This window comes from Pipra filicauda, unplaced genomic scaffold (genome assembly GCF_003945595.2).
Source record: "Pipra filicauda isolate LSUMZ 115617 unplaced genomic scaffold, ASM394559v2 scaffold6_size6359152_pilon, whole genome shotgun sequence".
Classification (NCBI taxonomy): domain Eukaryota; kingdom Metazoa; phylum Chordata; class Aves; order Passeriformes; family Pipridae; genus Pipra; species Pipra filicauda.
This window is the reverse complement of record NW_024104865.1, coordinates 1,512,631-1,534,398: the sequence shown is the minus strand read 5'-3', so window position 1 is coordinate 1,534,398 and position 21,768 is coordinate 1,512,631. Positions and strand designations below refer to the sequence as shown.

The window sequence follows — 21,768 nt, the reverse complement described above, 5'->3', positions numbered from 1 at the left end:
GTTATCTGCATGTGTTATGCATCTCAACCATTGTCTGTTCCGGTCCTTTTGCAGCACTGGGAACATCTCTCTAGTTTTGCCTGCATTTTACTTTTCTTGGGAGCAGCCACAAGCAATTTTTGGAGACACTTAGCACTTCATGGTCCACAGGATATATGTTCTATGTTATTTTTGCCCCCTCCGTTGCCCACAAAGTCTACTTTTAACGAATTCAGGGAATGCTCAGTGAAGAGAGCTGTGGACGGAGAGAGTGTTACGTGTGCCCCTCTCCCTAACTAGCAGAAGAAAAAGCCTCTTTGGGTGGGAAGAGAGCCTGGTGGTCTAGGAGTCAGGGCTTTGTGCGTTTCCAAAAAGCTTTCCAGATCTGGCAAGTGTGGTAAGTCCAAGCCACAACATGTTAGAAGGGTGGAGAGACCATCGGTTCCCCTCTGCACTGAATAAGCCATTTCCCTATCAAACCATGATTCTTGGAAAGGAGTGAAGAGCTGAAGATATCACTGAGCAGACTATGATGGTAGAGGCAATAAGCAGTTGTGCAGGCACACTCCCCCCCACCCAACCAAAGAGACAGCAGACAAAATTGACTCAAAGGAGAGAGGACATTTCCAGATTGGGTTAATTTTTTCCTCTTTCCCTTATTTCTGTATCTCACTCTATGGAATTCGTTTTAGGGGGGTTTTTGAGGATGTTTATGTGTTTTTTTTTCCTTTGGTTGGTTTTAAATAATAAGGGAGACTGCAGGATGACTACAACTAAGTGCTGCAGTGCCACTGGCAGTGCAATCTCAATCTAGGAACAACAGGGCACTCAAACAGGTTGTCTAGAATATTTCATCTGTATCCTTTTAGCTTTCCTGTTCATCGCAGATCAAGTTACTGGCCCATGCTGGCCTTTCTGACCGCTGCTTAGCTCCCAACATGACCCTGCTAGCATAAAACCACATAATCTGTGCTTTTCCTGACATGCAGGCTATTCTCAGCACAGGTGAGGCTGGCACTGGAGCTGCACTGCTTTCCTCTGATACAAGAACAGAAGCAGAGAGGGGAGGGAAGGGGGTGTCTTGGGTAGATTTTCAGCTAGGTGCAGGTAGTCTGCTATATGATAGCAGCCACTGTCTAGCTCCTCTTTTAAACACTACTGCTGGAATATTGAAGCAAGGACTAAAGAAAAGGTTGACTCTCTGACATACACAGTCGTGCAGGGCTTGCTTGTGAGCACACCTCTGGAGCTGTGCTGCCATGCTCCTTCCCTCCCGTACACACCTGAAAGATGAATTTGGTCCCAAATTATTGCCCCTGGCCTTGGCAATAATTTAGCTTAACACTGGTGAAGGGAAATGCAGGCCTGTGCTAACTGAATAAAAAACTCCAGATTGCTCAAAGGCTAAATCTGTGCCTCTTCTTCCCTGCAGTGGTCAAGTCTGCTTGTGCTGAGTGGGTGACAGACTTCTGCCTTGGGTCTTGTGTCCCATGGGACTCCTGCTCCCATGAAACTTTAATGGACAGCTTTGTGTTGCAGTTCATACACTACTGTGGGGGTAACAGCTTGCCCCAGCACCCAAGCCAGGCACACTGCAGTAGCACAGAGTTTGGCTTGTGCTGATCAACCATAAAATTGGTTCCTCATTAATACAAATTAACATGTTGAGCCTCACAACATTGAAATGAACTGAGATACTGTCTTTACCATGTACACACTGGTATTACAAACAGAACATCATCTGTCCCTATAGTGACAAGAGACCACATACACACACTGTAATGCAGCCAGGAAGGGCAGACCAAAGCGCTCATTGCTTTAAGCCTTGCAGGTGAGTAGTAGGCTCTGCTCTACTTGGGAAGTTTCTATACCTGGTTTGGGAAAGTCAAATCCCTGTTTAAGTGTTATGTCTTCTGCACCAGCTGAGGTTTAGAAGGAGCCTGCTCTGGTTTTGCAAGACAGCTGCTCCTTGCACTGCCAAGCTCCTGGGTGCTGAGGAATTGCAGAAATGGAGGCCAACAAACTGCAAATCTTTCTCCAGCATTCTCAGTAGACTGTGAGCTCAGTATTGTATGCATACAGCAGTCAAACCCTCTCACCCCTGTAGGTGGGCTGGAAATGCTTTGCCAACACCTCCTCTCCTGGGATTTAACCTGCCTCTGCATTTCAGAATTAAATGTCTTGAGAGGCCAAATCCTGCTGATGGGTGGCCTGAGCACCCTGAGATCTGAGCAGAAGGGATGCACACTCTAAGGACACACAATTTCTCCGAGGCTGTTACTGACATCTCGGCATGACCAGTACTGTGCTGGTGAGGTCCTTGCCCCCAGCAGAATGTAGAGCCACATGGACAGCTGCTCACAAGCTTTGTGCCTTGCCTGTTCTGCTCGTACTTTACCCCAAATTCAAACAGGGAAGTTTTTCTAACCCTCACCCTTGTCAAGCCCACAGACCTTGCTACCCACACGGAATGGACCAGAAGGGCTCCCATTCAGGCCCAGGTCCCATCTTTCAGAGGTAAGAGAGAGGGACAGCAGAGGGCACTCATTACCTCAGCATTTGACAGATGACAGCCTGGGGTTGGGAGCAAAGAGCCATACTGCACACCACACTGCCTACCAAGGTGGGAAGCTTTGTGTCAGCTTTAGAGCATTCCCATTTAGGGAAAGGATAGGTCCAAGAGACAAGTGAAGCTCTTACTAGTTTTGAGGAGCTTGTCTGACTCCCCATAGTTCTTCTAGTCAGGCTTCTTCCTCTTTATCCTTTACACATCTACAGAATAGATTAAACTGAATAAGGAATAGAAAGAAGCTTACACTTTTCCAGACTCCTGTAGCATCTCCAGCCACTGAGCCTGCTCAAACTCTGATTCAGCTGCTAGAACAATGTTACCCTGGAAGAGGGGAGGGGAGGGGAGAAAAAACCCAGGTTAGAGAGGCTGGTGCCTTATGCACCTCTGTGCACTCAGGGCATGAACTGAACACAGATAGCACAGCTGTGGAGGGAGGAAAGCCCACCACAGTCTTCCACCTCCACAGGAAGCATCACATGGTAGCAAATATGACCCAGGTCTACCACACATTGGAAAGTGTGCATATGGCAAACAGTCGTGGCAGGAATAAAATGATAGGGCAACATGAGCTCTAGGGCTCCTGAGTATCTGTCTACTGGTCTGCTAGTAGCATAAAACCTGGTGTCAGAAAGTGCAAGTTTTCTTGTTGGTTGTCAAAGCAGCAGCAGCAAAAACTTGAGGGAACTTGAGATGCTAAGCCACCCTCTCTCTCAGGATAGTCTACCCAGAGAGGGTAGGCATACCTTGGTGGGGAGGGAAAAGACTGCCAGTCTAGCTCTGCTCATCGGCATTAACATGTTTTGAGGTGTTTGGGGTTTTTTAGAAGAAAAGAAATCTACTTACATGGAAGTCTTCATGAGAGATTTTTATGGCATAAGGCATGTTGGCCTCTTCTTTGGGCTCCACGATGCAGCCTCCCAGGGGTATGACACCCTAGGGATAAACCAGAGCACTCCAATCAGTCAGTAAAATCAAGTATAATTATTAACTAACCAGGAGCTGAACTTTCACCCTTGGTCACTTGTGGAGCCCTGCCCTTCCTTGGCTACACCAGGAGGGGCAATACACACAGTTTCTGAAAAGCAGAAGGATTCCCACCACCACCAGGAAACCCCCCAACTGGTATCTGAAAGGGGGTGAAGATGGCAGTCCTGTATTCATCACAGAGAGAAGACTGCTAGCTAGAACACGGAAGCAGGAACTCTGTTATCAAGGAGGAGGTGATCTCCCAACAGGGGCGAATTTTGCAGGTTCACAGTGCGGTATCATGAGAGATGCTGTGCATCCATTGCAGTCACCACTGGTAGGTCAACACCCCACATGTGCTGTGTGGGGGCGGATGGGCAGCTGGCTGCTGCTAATCAGGATGTGTGAAATCAGCACCTGTGGAAGCATGTGTGCTTCATCAGCCTCCAGTGACTACAGAGGACAAAAGCAGACTCAGAGCCCAAGGCCCCTGTGTGAGATCTCCAGGCAGCAGAGCTATGGAGGCCACTCCTAAGAACTGAAGGTATGTGGGTTATCAGATGCTTATGAGTGCAAGTACAGGTTAGGAATAAGCAGCAAACAAAGCTGCCAGCTTTTGTCAGTATTTTTACAGCCATAAGATTAGTTGTTTAGGAGATCATGAAAACAAGGGGATACATCTGTTAGGTAAAAGATACGGAAGTCATGTAACTGCTGAATCATTAAGTATCTTGAAAAGGTACTGACATGATTCTTTCTTTTTTGAGGCTTCCCTGGGTCTGGGTGAAGTCTGTGACTTACCTCTTCTTCACTTTCTGGGTCCATGGAGGAAGGGGAGGGGGAGATAGAAAGAGAATAACCCCCTCCCTGTGCAAATGCTGCTCACCTTGGGGTGGATATTGAAGTATTTATTGCTTTCAAAACTCTTCTTCTCACTCTCAGCATAGTAAAGCAGAAAACTTTCCTTAATTATGAAGAACCTTTAAGACAGAGAAAGGAAATAAATTTTGCTAAAACAGAGGTTGTGGTTAACAGCATGAGAAAATCTCCACCTAACTAAAGCTACTTTCTGAGCAGAAGAGTTTACTACTTCCATCTCAGGTGAGGTGCCTCACTTGTGCTTATAGTCAAGAACTAGTGCTTAACACCAGACATCAAGTTTAAGTACTTTGTGCTTACAGTTTACCACCACTTTGTGCTTACAGTTTACCACCACAGCATGCACGCACCAGTGTTGAAGGCAAACCATACACCATTTACTCACAGCACTCTCTGTCCAAGACAGGACCAAAGATTTTTGGCACCTCTAGCTGTTTGTGCTCTATCTAGCCCATGTAGGTTGGATTCAACCTATTGGAAGAGAGCTGCTCTTTTTTTTAAGGGTCTCACACATGGGCTAAAACCAACTAAATGATTATTTTTGCAATCTGTCCCCTGCCACCCTCTTTCCTCCCATCTTGTAATAAGACAGAAGGGAAGTGTTTTCACTCTAACACTGAGTCATATGGCAGGGAGAGTCACACGCTAGCATCTGCAAAAAATTGGCCACCAGAGCACTCAGGAGCAGAAATAAATTTTAGAGATATTTCTAAGCAGAGCTCCTGGCAAAGTCTTCTGTCATTGACCTTCATAACTACAAAGGAAATTGAATATTTTTTTCTCATATGTGTAATGTTAAATTATGCCTTGTTCTGTTCAATTAGCTGATATGCCTTGCTCTGCTCAGTTAGCCTTAGGTATGCTCTGATGATCACTGTATAGTAGCCACAAAATATCACAATTTCTGTAAACCGAGCCTCTAATTTACTGGAGCATGCCCTCAAAATTATGATTAAAGGAGTTCCACTTTTAACTTCTTTGGATTTTCAAAATGCCCCTGGGAGAGTCCCTCCTCTCTTCAAAAATCGAGGTTGCATTTACTCTGCAGGCAGTGGTACAGGTGAGAGATATATGGCTTAGTTTCAATTTGGTCTAAATCTCTGCAGCACTCAAAAATTCTGAAGAGCAGCTGAATAAAAAATGGGGACAAGTTTAGTAGGGAGGTTTCAAAAGAGTAAATGACAAAGAAAATATGATGCACTGTTCTATACATATTTTCTGACATGAGAAACGAGGAACTGGAAAGAAAGTGAAAGGCAGTAAGCTGAAAATTATTAAAGAATGCCTTTTTACACTGCACAAAACACTGATGTGTAAATCACTTTCATTTGTCCCAAGGACAAGAGATCATGAGGAAACTGGAAAGGATAAGGCATTTCTTTGAATAAAAAGAACATTCTCAGAAAACCCTCCAGCTTCTGGGAGGGATCAGAAGGAGACTTCTACAGGTAGTGCTGTCCAGTTCTGCAGCCTGAGCATTCCTGCACCTTTTCCTGAAGCCACCATCAGTGATGGGCTACAGGCTCAGAGGATTGATCCACAAGGACAGTTCTAATGCCTTCACATGTCCATCCCATCGCAGTCTTCTCCTGAAGTGGATGGGCTGTCAGATGTAGCCAAGCACTGCCTCCAGTACAGATGAGCACAGCAATTTAGTTTAGCAGTTTAGCTCCTAAAGCTAAAGAAAGAAGTCAAAGCTGGCAGAGAATATTATAATAATAAAACTATGTAAATAATTATTAACAATAATTATTACAATTATACTTGGGCAAAAGCTTTACCACTTCCATCAGCTTCTATCTCTTGCTTTTCTGCTGTGGGTTTGGCAACACAGATGAAATTGCCAAATGCCATGGAAATATGTGTGCATGGGGCTCTCAGAGCAACCAAAAAACTCAGAACAAAGCTAAACTTCTGAATGACTTTAGCAAACTCAAGCTCTGGACCTACTTTGCAAGTTCTCCAAAATGTGTAAAAGTGACAGTCATTGAACATATTTACATCTAGAAATCTTCAGAACATACAAACACCAGCAGCAGTTACTGTGTCCCAAATTTTTTCCTCTCCTTGCCCGCTCATCTATACCCGTTCATGTTGGCATCAGAGGCGGGGAGAAGCAGCTAGCTTGCTTCCTCAGCAGGACACTGTCTCCTCATTTGATACTCTGGGAACATCATGGTTGACTGCCCAACCTCACGTCTTGTTCCTGACCACAGCCTGGCAAAACTGCTCTAAGTAGAACAGCACAACTCAGTGCAAAAATCACTCTTCTGCATTGAGCTTATTTAGTTGGTAGAGGACTAAAAAGCTGCTCATTCACAGTGTAGCTGTCCAGCAGGTGATCTGAGTAGGAGAAATTACTATTCACCTTTCACCTGGGTGACCATCTCCCTTCCAGCCCGAACTCGTGCATGTTCCAGTGCAACTCTCAGAGAAGCTGCATCTAATATTCCCTCAGTTGGGAAAGCCAGGTGTGACCCTACCTGTGGTGGCTGTCCATACAACTTTGAGATATCAGCCCATTTAGCAGATGCATTAGGCACATCTCTGACACATTACTGATACAGTGGATTCATCACGGTCTCACCTCTGTGTGAAACAAGGACTGGGATTTTCAGATATATCTGCACTAATGGCAAAGGCAGCCATGACCTCTGCAGCAGGCTCAGAGCTGACCCTGGCCAAGGCAGATATCAGAGAAACCTCCACAGAGCACACAAGGCTTGTTTCTGGTTCCTCCTGTCCATGTCACTTCTGTGAACAGCAGCCTTCCTGATTCATTTTTCCTCCCACCTCTGATCATTAACTCTATAAAAAAGTTTTCTTATGTTATGTCTCTAATGCTTAGTTCAAGGAGAATTTGATTTTTTAGAGGGAAATGTTACCTTATCTGCACAATAAATACAGAAATAACATCTTAAAAAAACAATCCTGCCTGGCCAGTGCTCCTGTGCTTGGTCCAGTGAGTTAATCAGCTACTGTATGCAGAAATATGAACCTAAGGAATAAAAGTCAACACCACACATGAAATGGAGAAAGTCTATTCATCATTTTCAACACCCTTTTCAGTCTGAATAACCTCAAGAAATAGTTGCAAGACAGGTAAACATACTGATCTTTAACTCCATGATTTTTAATCTAAATTTTAACCCCCAGTTAAAGAGAGGCTTTAGTTTGATACATACTTTTTGTTGCTCAGTGCCGCTAATCCTCATAATATAGATTATGCTCCAGTGGAAACCAAAATCAAAACAAAAACAAGAACAAAACATAGCACAAATCTCTGAGAATTGATATGTCTCTCACAGATTAATGAACTTTTAGATCCCTGACCTCACAGATGGGGAAATTTGGAATGAAAACGTACAAAATAAGGGTTTAAAAAGTAATAAGAACAAAATCCCAGTGCAAGTAATGAAGGTAAACATTGAAAATCTGGTTAGCTTCTGGACATAATGTATTTATGTTCAGATCACATTCCCTCATCTATATATCCTTACCTGGAAGGCAACACCTAAGCAACCAAGTTCATCACTTTAACTGACCTTCAGGACAAAGTTTCCAAACAACAATACAGGGACAGTTGATGCAGTACAGTGAAAATGGGGATGAAGTAAAGAATCAGGGGAGAGAGTTATAAGACTCAAGAGCAAGCTGAAGACTAAAGCAGCAGCTAGGTGAGCAAGAGCAGAAAGGGGAAAGATGGCCAAGGGAGAATGGGAAGAAACACCCAGTTAGGACTGTGACTGGGAGGATAGAGACACTGAACAGATATCTAAAGTAGGCACAGATATGGCAGCATGAGAACATAAGAAAAGGGAGCGCTGGAAAGGCAGGGGAAGATTTTGAATACAAACAAGAAACCAAGATAAATAAGTGATTTAAAAACAGAGCAGAGTTCAAAAAGCCCGGAGAGCAGCAGTGAGTGGTGAGATGGCCTGGGACAGCCACCCACACTCCACAGGCAGCACAAGTAATACAAGAGCCATTCACATGAGGTCAACTGCTTTGAGGCACCCATCCCTGCTGCTGGGTCCTGTACTAAGAAACCACTGAAACCACAGTGTAATTAAACTGGAGTAGCAGAGGAACAGTAACAATCTGCATAACTTGGAGGTAAAGCCAGAGCCATGATCCGGCCAGGATTAGAAAAAACAGCTCTATACTGGACAAGTAGAGATACCTGATCTCTGAGAATACAGTGCTTCCTTTGCATCACAGAGGGCTAATGAGATTAATTAGCTAATATTTGTAAAAGTTTTTGATGTGACAACAGCCCGCATGAAGTATTTACAGTATAAAACTGCAGCAGTCTCCTTGGTCCTTCATTCCAATGGTGTTTTTCTGGGCACTAGTCCAGGAGCACAGGCAGTGAATCCCAGTTGCTAGATCAGCTCAGTTCTGTATCCCTAGGGACAGCTCAGGAAACCGACGGGCAAATGTTCTTTATTAGCATATCAGCTCAGAGGTCGCAGTACCCGCCCCTCACTCTTCCTCTCTCCTGGGAGCTTTACGCTTGCTTTCCTGCCTCCTGCTCTGGCGCCCGGCAGCAGGAGCAACGCCCAGCCAGGCAGGGAGCGGGAAGAGCTGTATGCTTCCCGACAGGAAGCAGCCAAGTGGGAAGTTTACAAGGACGAGAGGGAACCACATGGTGTGCTGGACTCGCAGCCGCACTGTCTCGGCAGCTCCTGCTGCCCCTGTGTTGCATACACACACTTCTCGGTGGCTGTGTGTTTTTCAGAGTTTTTTTTTTTTTTTGAGCAGAAAGCAGTCCTAAACAATTATCCTTTCCATCTGTTCCGTGACCACATGCAATGACTGTTAGTAGTCACTGTGGAAAATAAGATTACATGCATACTTTGCAATGCCACAGCCAGGACCGGTTCAAGAGAAGATGAAATCTCTCTATTAACTGTGCTATGTTTTCCTCCTTCCAGCAGCAACCTGTCATCCCTGATGGATTTACTCAGAAATATAGGAACATTTTGTGTTTTGTTCTCTCCTGTTTTCAATTTCTCACGTTCCACCTTGCTTTTCTGACTGATCACAGAGCAGATGCCCCCTCCTGGAACTGTCTCACTGAGCCTCCAAGTCTCCCACCTACATGGTGACAGACAGTTTAGAGCCTGACATTCTGTATGGGACTGGGATTATTATAGCAGAGAAGAATGTGCCACTTCCTTCCTGGAAAGCTACAGTACCCTATTCATATCACATCCAGGGCAGGTACACACATTGTGCATTTCACTGCAGTTTCCACAACAGGCTGATGCCATTATCAGTTTCGTAATTACAACTTTTGCAGTAGGAGAAAATAAATTGCTTGCTATTTGTTGAAAGGAAGAATGGGGTGCAGTTTGGTTGGAAGAGGACCATACATCAAGGGCTGAGAATATTATTTGCCAAAGCCATTCCAGCAAGAAGCCAGGCTTAGACTGGTCAAAAACATTAGTAAACTCAGAAGATAGCTGCTTTTCCTGTTGAAAGGATATTATTTTACAGGGAAAGAAAATTCACATTAGGGATAGTGTTTCTTATCTTGGAGAGACAGGTACTATGATAGTGGTAATGGCATCTCAAAATCAAGCTCTGGAAGGCAGCATGCTCAGATGTCAGCCCTGGGAGATAAACACAGCCACACTGACCCAGTGTCAGAAGCACCCAGCCTGCTCTAGGATAGTACCTGGTGTGACAGGCATGCAAATACTTAGGCTTCAGAACAGACCATTGTGTGAAAGGACAGAAGGTGCTCCAGACAGCTGCCTCATGTCAAGTTTTGCTGTCCTCACATTTGACTGAAGGTGCCATTTGACTGAAACAAGACTCTGCTATACCTCCCTTTTCCCAGCATAACTTCTACTGCTGCAAAATTCCCAGCCTTGGGATTTCAAAGCACTGGACACCATGCCTGGACTTTTTTACCTTGATCCATAATCTAGTCAGACTCCATCTTTCCCTTAAACACATGTGTCTCCAGAAGCACTGTTGCTACAGCCAAATGAATGGGATCAAGCCAGTAAATTTTATGCATCTCCCAACAGCCATGTAAACCTGTCTTCATGGCTGATGGCCTGATGAGATCAATCCTCCCCTTATAAGCTGGTTTATATCCCGTATCTTGGAAAGATTTTCCTTGGGACCAAGACTGTTGTCCAGTCCAAGATGTCAGGGCAAAATCTACATTGCTCAGAGATCAGATCCTCAACTAGATCGAGCAAAAGTCAAATTTTTTTTCTTTATTTAACTGGAGTGGGAAACATTTCTTCTTCATTCAATAAAAAAAAAAAAAAAAGCCTTTGACCAGCTACGTGTTGCTGGGAATGGGGGGATAAGTAGGGGGAATGGTGAATTGATCCTTATCCCCACATAATGATTGACTTATAATAACATGTAAGGGTACTTTATTTAAAAGCAAGTCTCTCCCATGATAAAAAAACACCCAAACATATTGTTCCTACTGTCCCAGTCTTTTAACTCCAGAACTCACTTCCTTACAAACCCTACAGATTCCCTGTGCTCACCTCTCACTGACCTGTGTCTGGTCCCCCAGGACCTCTGCTGCTGTGCTTGCAACTTATCTTCCATATCATGCCTGCCCCACATCACCTCCCCATCTCTTCCCACTTGCTAGCACTAAAATATTTACCACTTGCCAAAGATGGGGGTGACTTCTAGGAATAGAGCGGCACTAAATAAATAATGACAGAGAGCAGAAATGGGCCATTTGCCTGCAAGGAAGTTTTATTAGGAAGAAAGCCTTTTAAGAATGTCTCCTCCATGGCAAATTATGTTCCCCTCTGTTATTCTGTCCACTTCTTTTCCGTAACACAGTCACTTTAGTTTCCAGACATAATTCATTTAAATATCAATATTTGGGAACCGAGTAGGAGCATCAGCACAAATTCATTCCTGGATGAAAATAGGCCACTGGGGGGAGGAAGGGAAGGGAATAAAACCTGCACACAGGTAAAAGATGGCTACAAACATAAAACTGCTTCCCAAGGAATGTTTAACTATTTTCCAGACTATGCCATCTTCACAGGTTTAGACTGGACAGCACTGTGGTTACTACACAGAGCAAAACTGGGAAAGCTGGCTTTAGAAATGGATTGTCTGTGTCCAAACTGCACACTGCAGCAAAGAGTAAGTACTTAACCACAAAAGGTAAGTACCAGAGATTCAGTGATTCACATAGAGAAATACACCAACTCTAAACTTAAAACTGACTCATCACTTCAGTATTACAGAACATAATTCTATCCTTGGTAAAAGGTTATAGCAAATGCTTTCCAGCTCCAAACTTCTGGGCTGCTGGCAGACAACGCACAGCAGCTTACAACTCTCTAACACCATATGGAAGAGACTGCAGTGCCACTTTCTTCCCAGGGAAGAGTCTTCATGTGCTGTTCCAAGTGTGCCATCACTATAAGGCAGCATAGCCGTTCTGATGCTGGTCCACAAACCCCTGCAGACCATACACACACACATACAGACTCACATGCACAGTCAGTTCAGCCTAGCCATCTCACACCCAAAGACTCAAAGCTTTAATGAGTGCTAAAGAACAAAGTCAAGCAGTTTAGGGGCAAAATATATGAGCTGACTCTTCCTCTTTTGTGCAACTATCATAATTATCCAGAGGAGGCAGCTAGTCCCTATTCCCTGAAGCGCACATAGCACAAGGTCTGGACAGATTAGGGAGAACAATGGGGTACCACGTGTGTAAAGCCGATGCAGAACAGGAGGGAAGCTATGCCCACAGTTTTAGCCCTAGCCTCTGCCTGGCTAGCCACACTCAGACTCTAACTTATCCCACAACCCTTAGGTTTTGTATTTTACCCAAGCATCCCTCAGCAACTGTGGCTTACCTCCTGGACCATTTGGCTGACTGCCTCCCAAAGGGTCTCTTCCAGAGCACGCCATACAGCTGCACTTTGGTGCTGATGTCCAGAGCATCTGAATCTGCCTGTTCCATGGACGGAGAAGGGGATACCGAACTGGATTTTGAAGAGAACATTATAGATGAATCTGCTTCTAACTCTCCCCTTCTGTGTGGCAGCTCAGGGAATCCGATTAAATGCAATGAACCAGAAGGACGTAACCAGCCCAGCAGACAGAGAGACTGGGCTTTGGTTTGAATCAATAACTTGACTGCTCAGCACTCAGTCAGTAATTCTCTCCCTGATGCACAGATGATGAGAGTTTCCTCATCGCGTATTACTTCTTGATGCATTACAAACAGCACACATCCCAGCCCAAGGGAAAAAACGAGTGAAGAGAGTCAGACATCAGAAACACAGAGAGGCAGAAAGAGCTCATCAGAGAGAAAGCTCTCAGGAATAACATAAGCCAAAATACCTCTGCATCAGAGCCAGCTTGGAAGGTTATTTCACTTGACATTGCAGCACTTCATGCAGAAATTAGGGCAAGATGGATGTTTTACTTTCAGGCATCTCTGACACATATTCCCAAAATCTTGCACTTGGAGACAGGTTCTTCTCATTTGTCCTGAGGAAAATGGGGGCAGAGTGAGTGGGAGCCAGCAAGTTCAATCAGATTCCCTCTGTCATCAGGGCAGGGGAGGGAGGTTTTGCTGTGCCAGCCTGGCACTGCCCACCTGGGGAGAGTTCACGTGGCTGCTGGGTTTGGACTGGGCAGTGTCCATGCTGCATGCCTTGCTCAGCCTTAAAGGGCCATTGCTGATCAAAGTTAGAACACAAAATTCTGCGTGCCTCCACGCCTTGCTGCATCTTGGAGATGTGGCAAGCACAGTCTCTGCTCTGCATCTTAGGTACCAGCTCCTTCTTGGCCACAACGCAGACACAGAGAAATATGTCCCACAGTTCGGGTGAGTCTACTTTCATCTCCTGTTTAGCACTCCCGCAATAAGCTTTTTAATCTGGGTCCCTAGTCCTTGTTCCTCCCTTGAAACCCTTCCTCCTTGCATAGATACAAACTCCTGCAAAAGAACCCCTGTATTTTGTAATGCCCACAGGAAAGCACATTAGCATCATATTGTTCCTTCCTGTGTCCTGCCTCCCCTCCAGGATTAGAATTTGTGGAAGAATCGTGCCTGCTAAAGCATCTGGGTTTTTGGTGCATTATATAACCAATACAGACACATACATGCTGCGTGGCATGTATGTTATAGATGCTGAGGCATCTGCTCCTGTTTTAACCTGTGCCATCCTCCATGTATTGATTTTGAAGCTGTAATTGCTGGATGTCAGCCCTCCCCAATGCAGTTATTCAGAAGTGACACAGTGCAGACATATGGTCCTTTCTCATCCCCAGGGATCAGGAACTTGGGACATGCTGTAGGCTAGATCACATCACCAGACACAGGTTCACTTAACTTTATATGGTCAGAGGCACTCGCAAGGCATCCTAAATAGAGGAAATGCAGACAGCCTGCCTCAAGCTCACAGACTGCATTTGGTATCAGAGAAATTAAGAGATGCAGGTCCCTGATAAAAGTCACTATTGATCACCAGATGAAAGAGTTAGCAAACTCAGTGCTTTGTTACTTTCTCTCCCCCTGGCTTTGACTGACTTTTTGGTCCCAGACAGGACATGTCCCGAGCAGCAGCAAAGCCCATCTCTGAGTGACACTAAGGCAGAGGGTGGAAAAGAGGGGAGAGCAGCAGATACTGCCTCTGTCCCACCTCAGTTCCAACTCTTGAATAAAACACTGCATTGCAGAAGAGAAGCATTAATGCTGTAGACACCATTCCACACACTGCACCAAGAAGGAAACACTACTCATAAACAGGAGAGGGAAAAGTTTCCCTGGAATTATGTTGTGCAAAGAGTAAAAGGATTCTGGGCTCAATGGCATCACTTCTGTACAAGAGTGCAGTGAAAAGCCAGAGTTCCCATGTAAGGATGATCCAGCCCCCCTGCCATTGTACTGCACCAGTGATGCAAAGATCTGACAGTAGTGACCTACAGTGAGGAAAAGCAGATTTTCATCCTTTGCTTCTTTACTTGTTTTTACTTTACACAGACTGATAAAGAGGTTTCTAGATTTGAACATCAAAAAACTGAGATAAATTTCCTCTGAGTGAAAAGGGAAGGGGCTCACTACTCAGCAAGGGACTGAGTAGTTACAGCAAATTCTTTAAAGTCAGCAGTCTGAGGGAGGGAAAGTGCAACTTGCTTTTGTCAAGTGACCAAGAGTTAAACACAGTAGAAGCAGCAATGCTAGGGCAGTAGATAGCAGCAAGGTGAATTTTTTAACTACCGGTGTCTGGACACAGTAATTTGTAGTAACAGTTGTTCTGTTAACATTTTCTTTATGTCTGTACTATTCTAATGAAGCTGAGGGCCTGTCTAAAGGAAAGAGTAGAGAGCAACAGAACAAGTCTAAGCAACCTGCCTCACAAACAGGAGTTAATGTCCTAAGGGCCAGCTTAAAGGTTCTTCAGTGCTACTTCTGACAGATGCAAAACCTACTTCTTCTGGCCATAAATTTTGGGATCAAGAAAACAGTGTCATAAAACCCAGATGGTCACAGGTATAGCTAACCCACAGTATGACAGAAGACTAAAAGGACTTCACTTGTCTAAATGAGAGCAGAGGGGGAAATTTGACTGCTGTCTAGTTTTAGGCATTATTTCCCCTCTTAATGTATTGGTAAAGGTTGATGCTTGCAAGAAAACAAATTGGCCTAAATTGGTCATGAAAAAACGAGAAAGGAATTAACAATTGCTGGAAGAGGATTGTGGAATTGCTATGCAACAAGAGAAGCAGAGGCAGAAAGCCATTACTTGGTGGGGTCCACTACATGCACAACAACCTGGGGTAGCCGTACCTTCCAGGGATACAGACTAGGCTCACGTACCTTCTCTGAAATCTTTTTGTTTCAGAATAATAATTTAAAGATTGTAGATGGCTGTTTCACTCTTGATGGCTCATAAGGGAAAGAAACACAGCTGTATATCTTGGAAAGAAAGCACTGGAGCTTTAATTAGAAGGCCTTTCTGTGGAACGACAGGTTGCACTGGTATAGGAATTATTTTGCTAATATGTTGTCTCTATTTTCCCTACACATCAAGCCAATAAAATTTTGCTAAAAATAAAACCTTTGAAGCAGACACCAGTGCAAGCTCTACAGAAGTAACACTTCTTCACAGAATCACAAAATATTCTGAGTTGGAAGGGACCTACAAGGGTCATCAAGTCCAAATCTTAACCCTGCACAGGATATCCTCAAGAATCACACCTTGTGCCTTCACCACCCTCCAGCTGGAAGATGCTCCCTTTCAGTTTAAGGATACACATAATGGCTAACTGCAGCTGCTGAGGAGGCTTGTATTTTTTTTTTTTAAGTGAAAAGTTATACCTTCATGTTCTGGGCAGCCTTACAATAGTACATTGTGCAGAAAAGAACAAACTATTTATTGGGCTGGGGCTAGTAAGTTAAGATTTGGATCAGAGCTGCTGTGGAGTTGGAAAGATTCAGATCTTGCCTTCCAATATAGATTCCTTTTTCTCTTACAGCTTCTGATAGGTTCCGTAATCATTTTCAATCCAGAGAACCATTAGAAGTTATGGAAGGTATTAGCAAGTACCTGGAACAATGTAGAGAAATAAAGTCCAGCTCCGGTTTTATTTATGATAGAGCAGTCTGGCAAAGACAAAATGCCACATGTATTCCTCAAAGTGATGCTCCAGCTTCCCAGACGCACAGCTGTGTGCAGAAGCTATTTTTAACAGAACAAAAGAAACCACCATCAATCCACCTCTAGTCTGATACACTGACAGAGCATGTTTCTTTTGCACATGATTGAATTTTCAGTGTCAGATGGGAAGCCAGAGCTGTCCTGTAGAGGTCAAAGAAAAGAGTTACTTACTCAGCAAACAGGCATTAAAGTCAAGTGCCTTTGTAGATTTGCAGCCTCATCTGACATCACCCATACAGATGTATAATCCCATTTGACATCATCCCTTGGTTAGAACTACTTGGTCTTAGTCACCTGTTCCAGCCAAAGACCTCCACTGGTCCCAGCCCTTCAGACCCACCCAGATCCATGTTGGATAGCCCAGGTGTTATATTAATCCAACAATTAGGTGTGGATATAGCACTACTTCAGGAATCTTACAGGAAGACAGAAAGTAAGACATCAGTTTACTGAAGCAAAGAAATTTGATAGCAAGCAGCCACACACATAGCCTGGCTTTTGGGGGGTGGCTTTCTCAGGAACTGACACCACAGTCAAAGACCATTTCTCTTAGCATGTAAAGGAGTTAATTTCTTTTTTTTTTTAAACTCTACTAAGAGATCTCTTCTGAAAGAAAGCTCATTTATTCTGGTCCTTTGGGTTTTTTTAATAAAGATTTCTGCTAAATAGTTATTTTTCAGGGCTTCAGAATACATTACAGTGGTCAGCTACATTTGAAAGCTTTCTCCAGAAGATAGTACAGAGCCTTCTGCAAGACACCAGTTTTGCCCCCATCAAGTCTAAACACCAAAGTGATCACACGGCTGACAGAAAATGCTTAGAGCTGCAACAGTTAAATAGGCTGCTTCTAACAAGCAGCTTGTTCAACACCAGTGAATAAATACAGCTCTACTTGTTTTCTTTTTTTTCCTGCAGATGATGAACCCACCGGCACACACTCCCTTCCCTTCCTCCCTGGGGAGGGGCAGTGCTGCACGCCCACAAGTCGCACTGCTCCAGCAGCCCCAGCCGGCCACATCCCAGTCCCATTCCTGAGGCTGTGGGGGAGCACAGTGGCCACGGGAATGCCCCTTCTCCTGAGAGGGCAGCTGAACCTTCATACACAGGGACAGGAAAGAACAAACCTTTCCCCAAGAAAGTTTCTTAAGTGTTTAGAGCTGGTTACCTTGCTGTTTGGCACACAGCAATATCTATTTACCTTTCCAAGAGCATTTAATTTTACCTACATCTTAACTGCTTGTGATGAACACTACGCAACTCAATCCCAAATGTGACAGCAGCAACAGTAGACAGTTACCAAAAACATGGTTTGACCAGGTGAAACAACTGAGCAGAGATGGCTTAGCCAGCTGTAGTGGGTTGACCCTGGCTGAATGCCAGGTACCCACTAAAGCCACTCTCTCCCCCCCACCTCTGCAACTGGATAGAGGAGAGAAAACTACAACCAAGGATTCATGAGTTGAGATAAGGGAGAGGTCACTTACTGCTCACCATCATGGGCAAAACAGACTCCAAGTGGGGATTTTAAATTTATTACTAACAAGGACAAGATATACTTCTTGCCTCCTTCCTGTCCACATTATCAAGGGGTTATCTAACTACAAAGACACAAAAATCTACTGGTGCCATCTATCACAGCAGCAGACCATGAGAGCTCTACTGTAAATCCTGCTGTGTTGAGGAGAATCATCAGCCAGATGAAGGATAAACTGCCTGGCAATGAAAGATATCAAAGACATTGCTCTCCGCAAAAGACAGCAGGTGAAGAGGGTCATCTCCTCCTTCCCCCATCTCTTTTTTTTCCTCTCCTGTGAGCCATGCTACCACACAGCCTTTGTAGATCAGGCTTCTTTCATACTGCTGAAGTTCAGGTTGCAGGAATGAGCATAGCAAAGCTCCTGGGCACACCCACTGCCTAGTCCTCCATGTGCACCCAATCATCTTCACGAGAAGCATCTGAAGAGGTATCAAGAGTACAAAGTTTTGTTCAAGGTCATAAAGAAAGAACAGAGCATGGGAAATGCATTGCAGCCCTAAAACAACTCGTTCTACTGATAGTATCATACTCTGGAGGCAAGAAAAGCTTGACTAAGAGGCGTTGCAGTAAGAGTCATTCCAAGTAGTAGTAAGGCTTGTAAGCAGGGTTTTTAGCAGCCCTCTTCAACCCAGTATAGCCATAAGTATCTCATTTAAAGTGTTTCTTCAGATAGCAGAAGCCCATTAACCCCCCCAGACTTCAACATAGCTATAATCATATATCAAAGTAATTACCACTTCAGACACTAGTTGGCCATAGAGATACAGAACAAGCATTTTTTCCTTTAAGATTTCACTCTGCTTTTAGATTTTCTAAATACTATATCCTTTTGGTGTCAGTCAGTAGGATACAGCTCAATTTTAATCAGCTCTAAAAGTTTTTATGAATGAGGCATTTTTCTTTATCCACCTCCCCCCCCCCATCCACCATAAGGGTTTGTTAATCTCTAGACAACTCAGACAAGAGGGAGAAGTGCTGTGATAAGGAGGGTGGAATGTCGTGCAATTCTGCCAGCAGGGATACTCAGATTAGGCTTGCACATATCAGTAGAAGAAAGACTTAATTTGTAAGCTGGAACAATAAATGACAGCTCATCTTCTTGCTGCTGTGCTCATTCTAATGAGTCTCTCATAAAAATGCTCATGTACATTTTTTTTTCCTTAACAAATAAAGGAACCCTACAGCAATCGTCAGGAAGTCTGCACCACCACAGCTCCTCAGTACTTTAGTTTGTAGTGGTAAGACTTGTTACATTAATGGACCAAAAAACACTTCCTCACATCTCCAAAAGGATTTACCACAGACTACGGTGGTTAAAATTTGTTACCGAGGTGACATATTTACTCAATACACTAAAAGAATGCTAATATACTGTATAATACTTCACCATTAAAACTGAATTTTATTTGCCAAAAAACCCCAAGAGCTTTTCTGGGGAAAAATAATGGCTTCCCATCCTCACCACCTTACATCTGCCTGTACTAGCTATAACAGCACCACTGTCATTTGCTTCTCCTACTGACTTTAATCATATTCTCTTGTGCTTAAGCCAGTATAAAGAGATTACACTCTTTCTTAATGACACAAGTCCTATCAACTACCAGAAAAATCAAAAGTAAGCAACTGTCTGAGAGGATTGCTTATTGCTGGAGTGAAAGACCTAGAACACTGTGTGACAGAATCTTAGGTAAGTCTGTAGATAGCAAGTCCAGGAGAAAAACATAGATTCTTTTTTTTAATTAATTGCTTACGAATCATCTCAACCAAGGGTATTTCTTAAATGGATGTGTGACGTTTGCAATGTACACATCACTCATCCTACAGCCTTCCCCTTCCTCTTTTCTGAAAATGCAGGTCTAAAACCCGATCCTGCTTACAGGGCAGCTGGAAATTATGGAGAACAGTATCTATAAACTGTGTCAACTCAGCAGCTGCAAGAGACATCTCATCAATGTATACAAATACTTGAGAGGAGGGTGCAAAGAGGATGGAGCCAGGCTGTTTTCCGTGACGCCCAGTTACAGGAAAAGAGGCAACCGGCACACGCCAAAACACAGGAGAGTCCTCCTGAAAGGTTTTTTACTGCGAGCATTACTGAGCACTGGCACAGGCTGCCCAGGGAGGTTGTGGAGTCTCCCTCCTTGGGGATACTCAAAAGCCATCTGGACATAGTCCTGAGTAACTGGCTCCAGGTGGCCCTGCTTGAGCAGAGGTGTTATTGGACCAGATGACCTCTGGAGGTCCCTTCCAGGCTCAACCACTCTGCAATCAGTGCTCTAGACCACATTCAATTAATGCCTCCCCACAATATGCTAAGGAACTTGGCACACTGCCAAGTACCATTGCCACAGCAGGGAGGTGAAGACCAACCCATTCCTAAGCTGCTCAAGGGGTTGTCTCACTCTCTAGAATTGCTTTAAACCATTATCCCTTCCTGCATTGCTCCAGTTGATAGTTTTATCATGCAAGGTCAAGTGACAAAATTTCAGATCCCTCGCTTGCAAAACCCAAGCCCCACAGACCTACCTACAGATCTGAAAAGCCTATGCAGGTGTTTCCTTAGGAACTGCCTTGTGACAGGGAGTCCACTTCCTAGTTATTCCAAGTATCCCAACTCTGATTCTCATCCTTGCCCTAAAATCCTGGCAGTAGCAATAGGATGCTGCAGCAGTAATAACTTTCTTCTACAAAACCCTAATATAATACACACAATGGGACATGCTTTGGCAAGAGACAAGCACCTTTCCCCTTGCTCTTCCAATTCATCTACTGATTTGAGCCCTACATGTGTTTTAAAATGTTAAATCTAGTCCCAACCAAGTTTGGGAAAGTAACAAAGTCAAAGGTGCCTAACTGTGGCCATTCTTCAAAGTTGCATCTTGTTACATAAACCATTAAATGTCTTTTTCTAAAAGTTTGCCCCTTTTATAATGACAGCACACAACGTCCAACTCACTGGATTTTTCAAAAATCTCTTAATAAAATCTGCAAACCCTAAAAATGTGGCATAAAGTGTTTTATAGGAAAAAAACCACAGACTGCCCTGCAAGCTTTAGCTCTGATAACAAAACAGAATTAATTTTCCAAGCACTCCTCCTAACCCCTGCCTGAGCACCTCAGAGACCACTACAAAAATTTAATATCCTACTACACTTTGCCACTTAAAATTTATGTCAGAGCCAAATAAGACTCAGAGAAATTCAGAAGCCTGAGAAGACAGTTTTTCTTCACAGCAAGAGCACAATCCCCTCTCAGTTACAACCACCATGACTGGCATAAGAGGAACACTTAGCTATGGCTCAACAGGCTGCAGGAGGAAGGTGAGCTGCCTAACAGAGAAACTGCATTAACAATGAAGGCAGAGAAACACTGAGGAGCTGTAAAGAGTAAGCAGGAGGATCACAGAGCAGCCACAAGGAAAGCTGAGCGGTGATTCAGTGCCTGGAAACAGCAAGAAGATAGGAGGCAAAATACCCAACAACAAACCACATAACAGGGGCAAGAAAGATTTCACCAGCAGTTTCCCCTGTAAAACAAGAACAAAAAGTGGGGTGGGTTTCAAAGTTGACTTTTAATCCAAATTCCACAAAAGCCCATATATGTATGTGAAAGGCTACTTTGTCACAAAGTCCCCAAAAAGAATGCAGGGACTTAGCATTTGCATTTTGGGTTTGGGACTGACACAATTGAGAGCACAGGTTGGAGTCCTCCAGCCTTTTAACAGTGGCACGGAGCAACGTTGCAGCAATCATCTCCTTGTGGCCCTCCAAAGAGGTCTCTGCCTAGTAAGCTTGAGAGATTTCCCTGTGGGTGGGGGAAGAAATAGCTTTGGGGCAATGCCAACTCCTAAACCCTGGGAGAGACAGGAGTTGCCAAATGCCCCTCTCAAGCAGAGCTGTCAAATCATGTCTGCATCAATACCTTTAAACCCATTCATACCTATATCCAAATCAACCTGCTAGACTGCCTCCCAACATGCAGTTTCAGTCCAGGCTTCCAGGAGGTGCTCAAACATCATGAAGAAAAGCAGCAAACGCTTGCACAAAAATAAAATGTACTGTCTGCACCGCTCGCATCCCATTTAAGGCTTAATTTCTCTTTGTCAGAGCTATCACAAAACCCCATGCAGTAAATGACAAGCCAACTCCAAA

General features: G+C 44.1%; 1 protein-coding gene across 3 annotated transcripts in view; it reads right to left on the bottom strand.

The window, feature by feature from the left end:
- The window catches only part of PLEKHD1 (pleckstrin homology and coiled-coil domain containing D1), a 32,750-nt gene extending 16,812 nt beyond the window's left edge, over positions 1 to 15,938 (bottom strand). The window contains exons 1-5 of one of the 3 annotated variants that reach the window (XM_039388982.1): positions 12,755 to 15,938; positions 12,265 to 12,619; positions 4,404 to 4,497; positions 3,395 to 3,484; positions 2,796 to 2,872 (exon numbers count right to left, since the gene is read on the bottom strand). In XM_039388982.1, coding sequence (XP_039244916.1) covers positions 2,796 to 2,872; positions 3,395 to 3,484; positions 4,404 to 4,497; positions 12,265 to 12,413 — 410 coding nt within the window. In that variant the 5' untranslated portion in view covers positions 12,414 to 12,619; positions 12,755 to 15,938. Of the gene's footprint in view, positions 1 to 2,795; positions 2,873 to 3,394; positions 3,485 to 4,403; positions 4,498 to 12,264 lie in introns of all 3 variants that reach the window. The other 2 variants (XM_027716932.2, XM_039388981.1) reach the window with 2 other exon arrangements.
- Between the last annotated feature and the right edge of the window lie 5,830 nt (positions 15,939 to 21,768).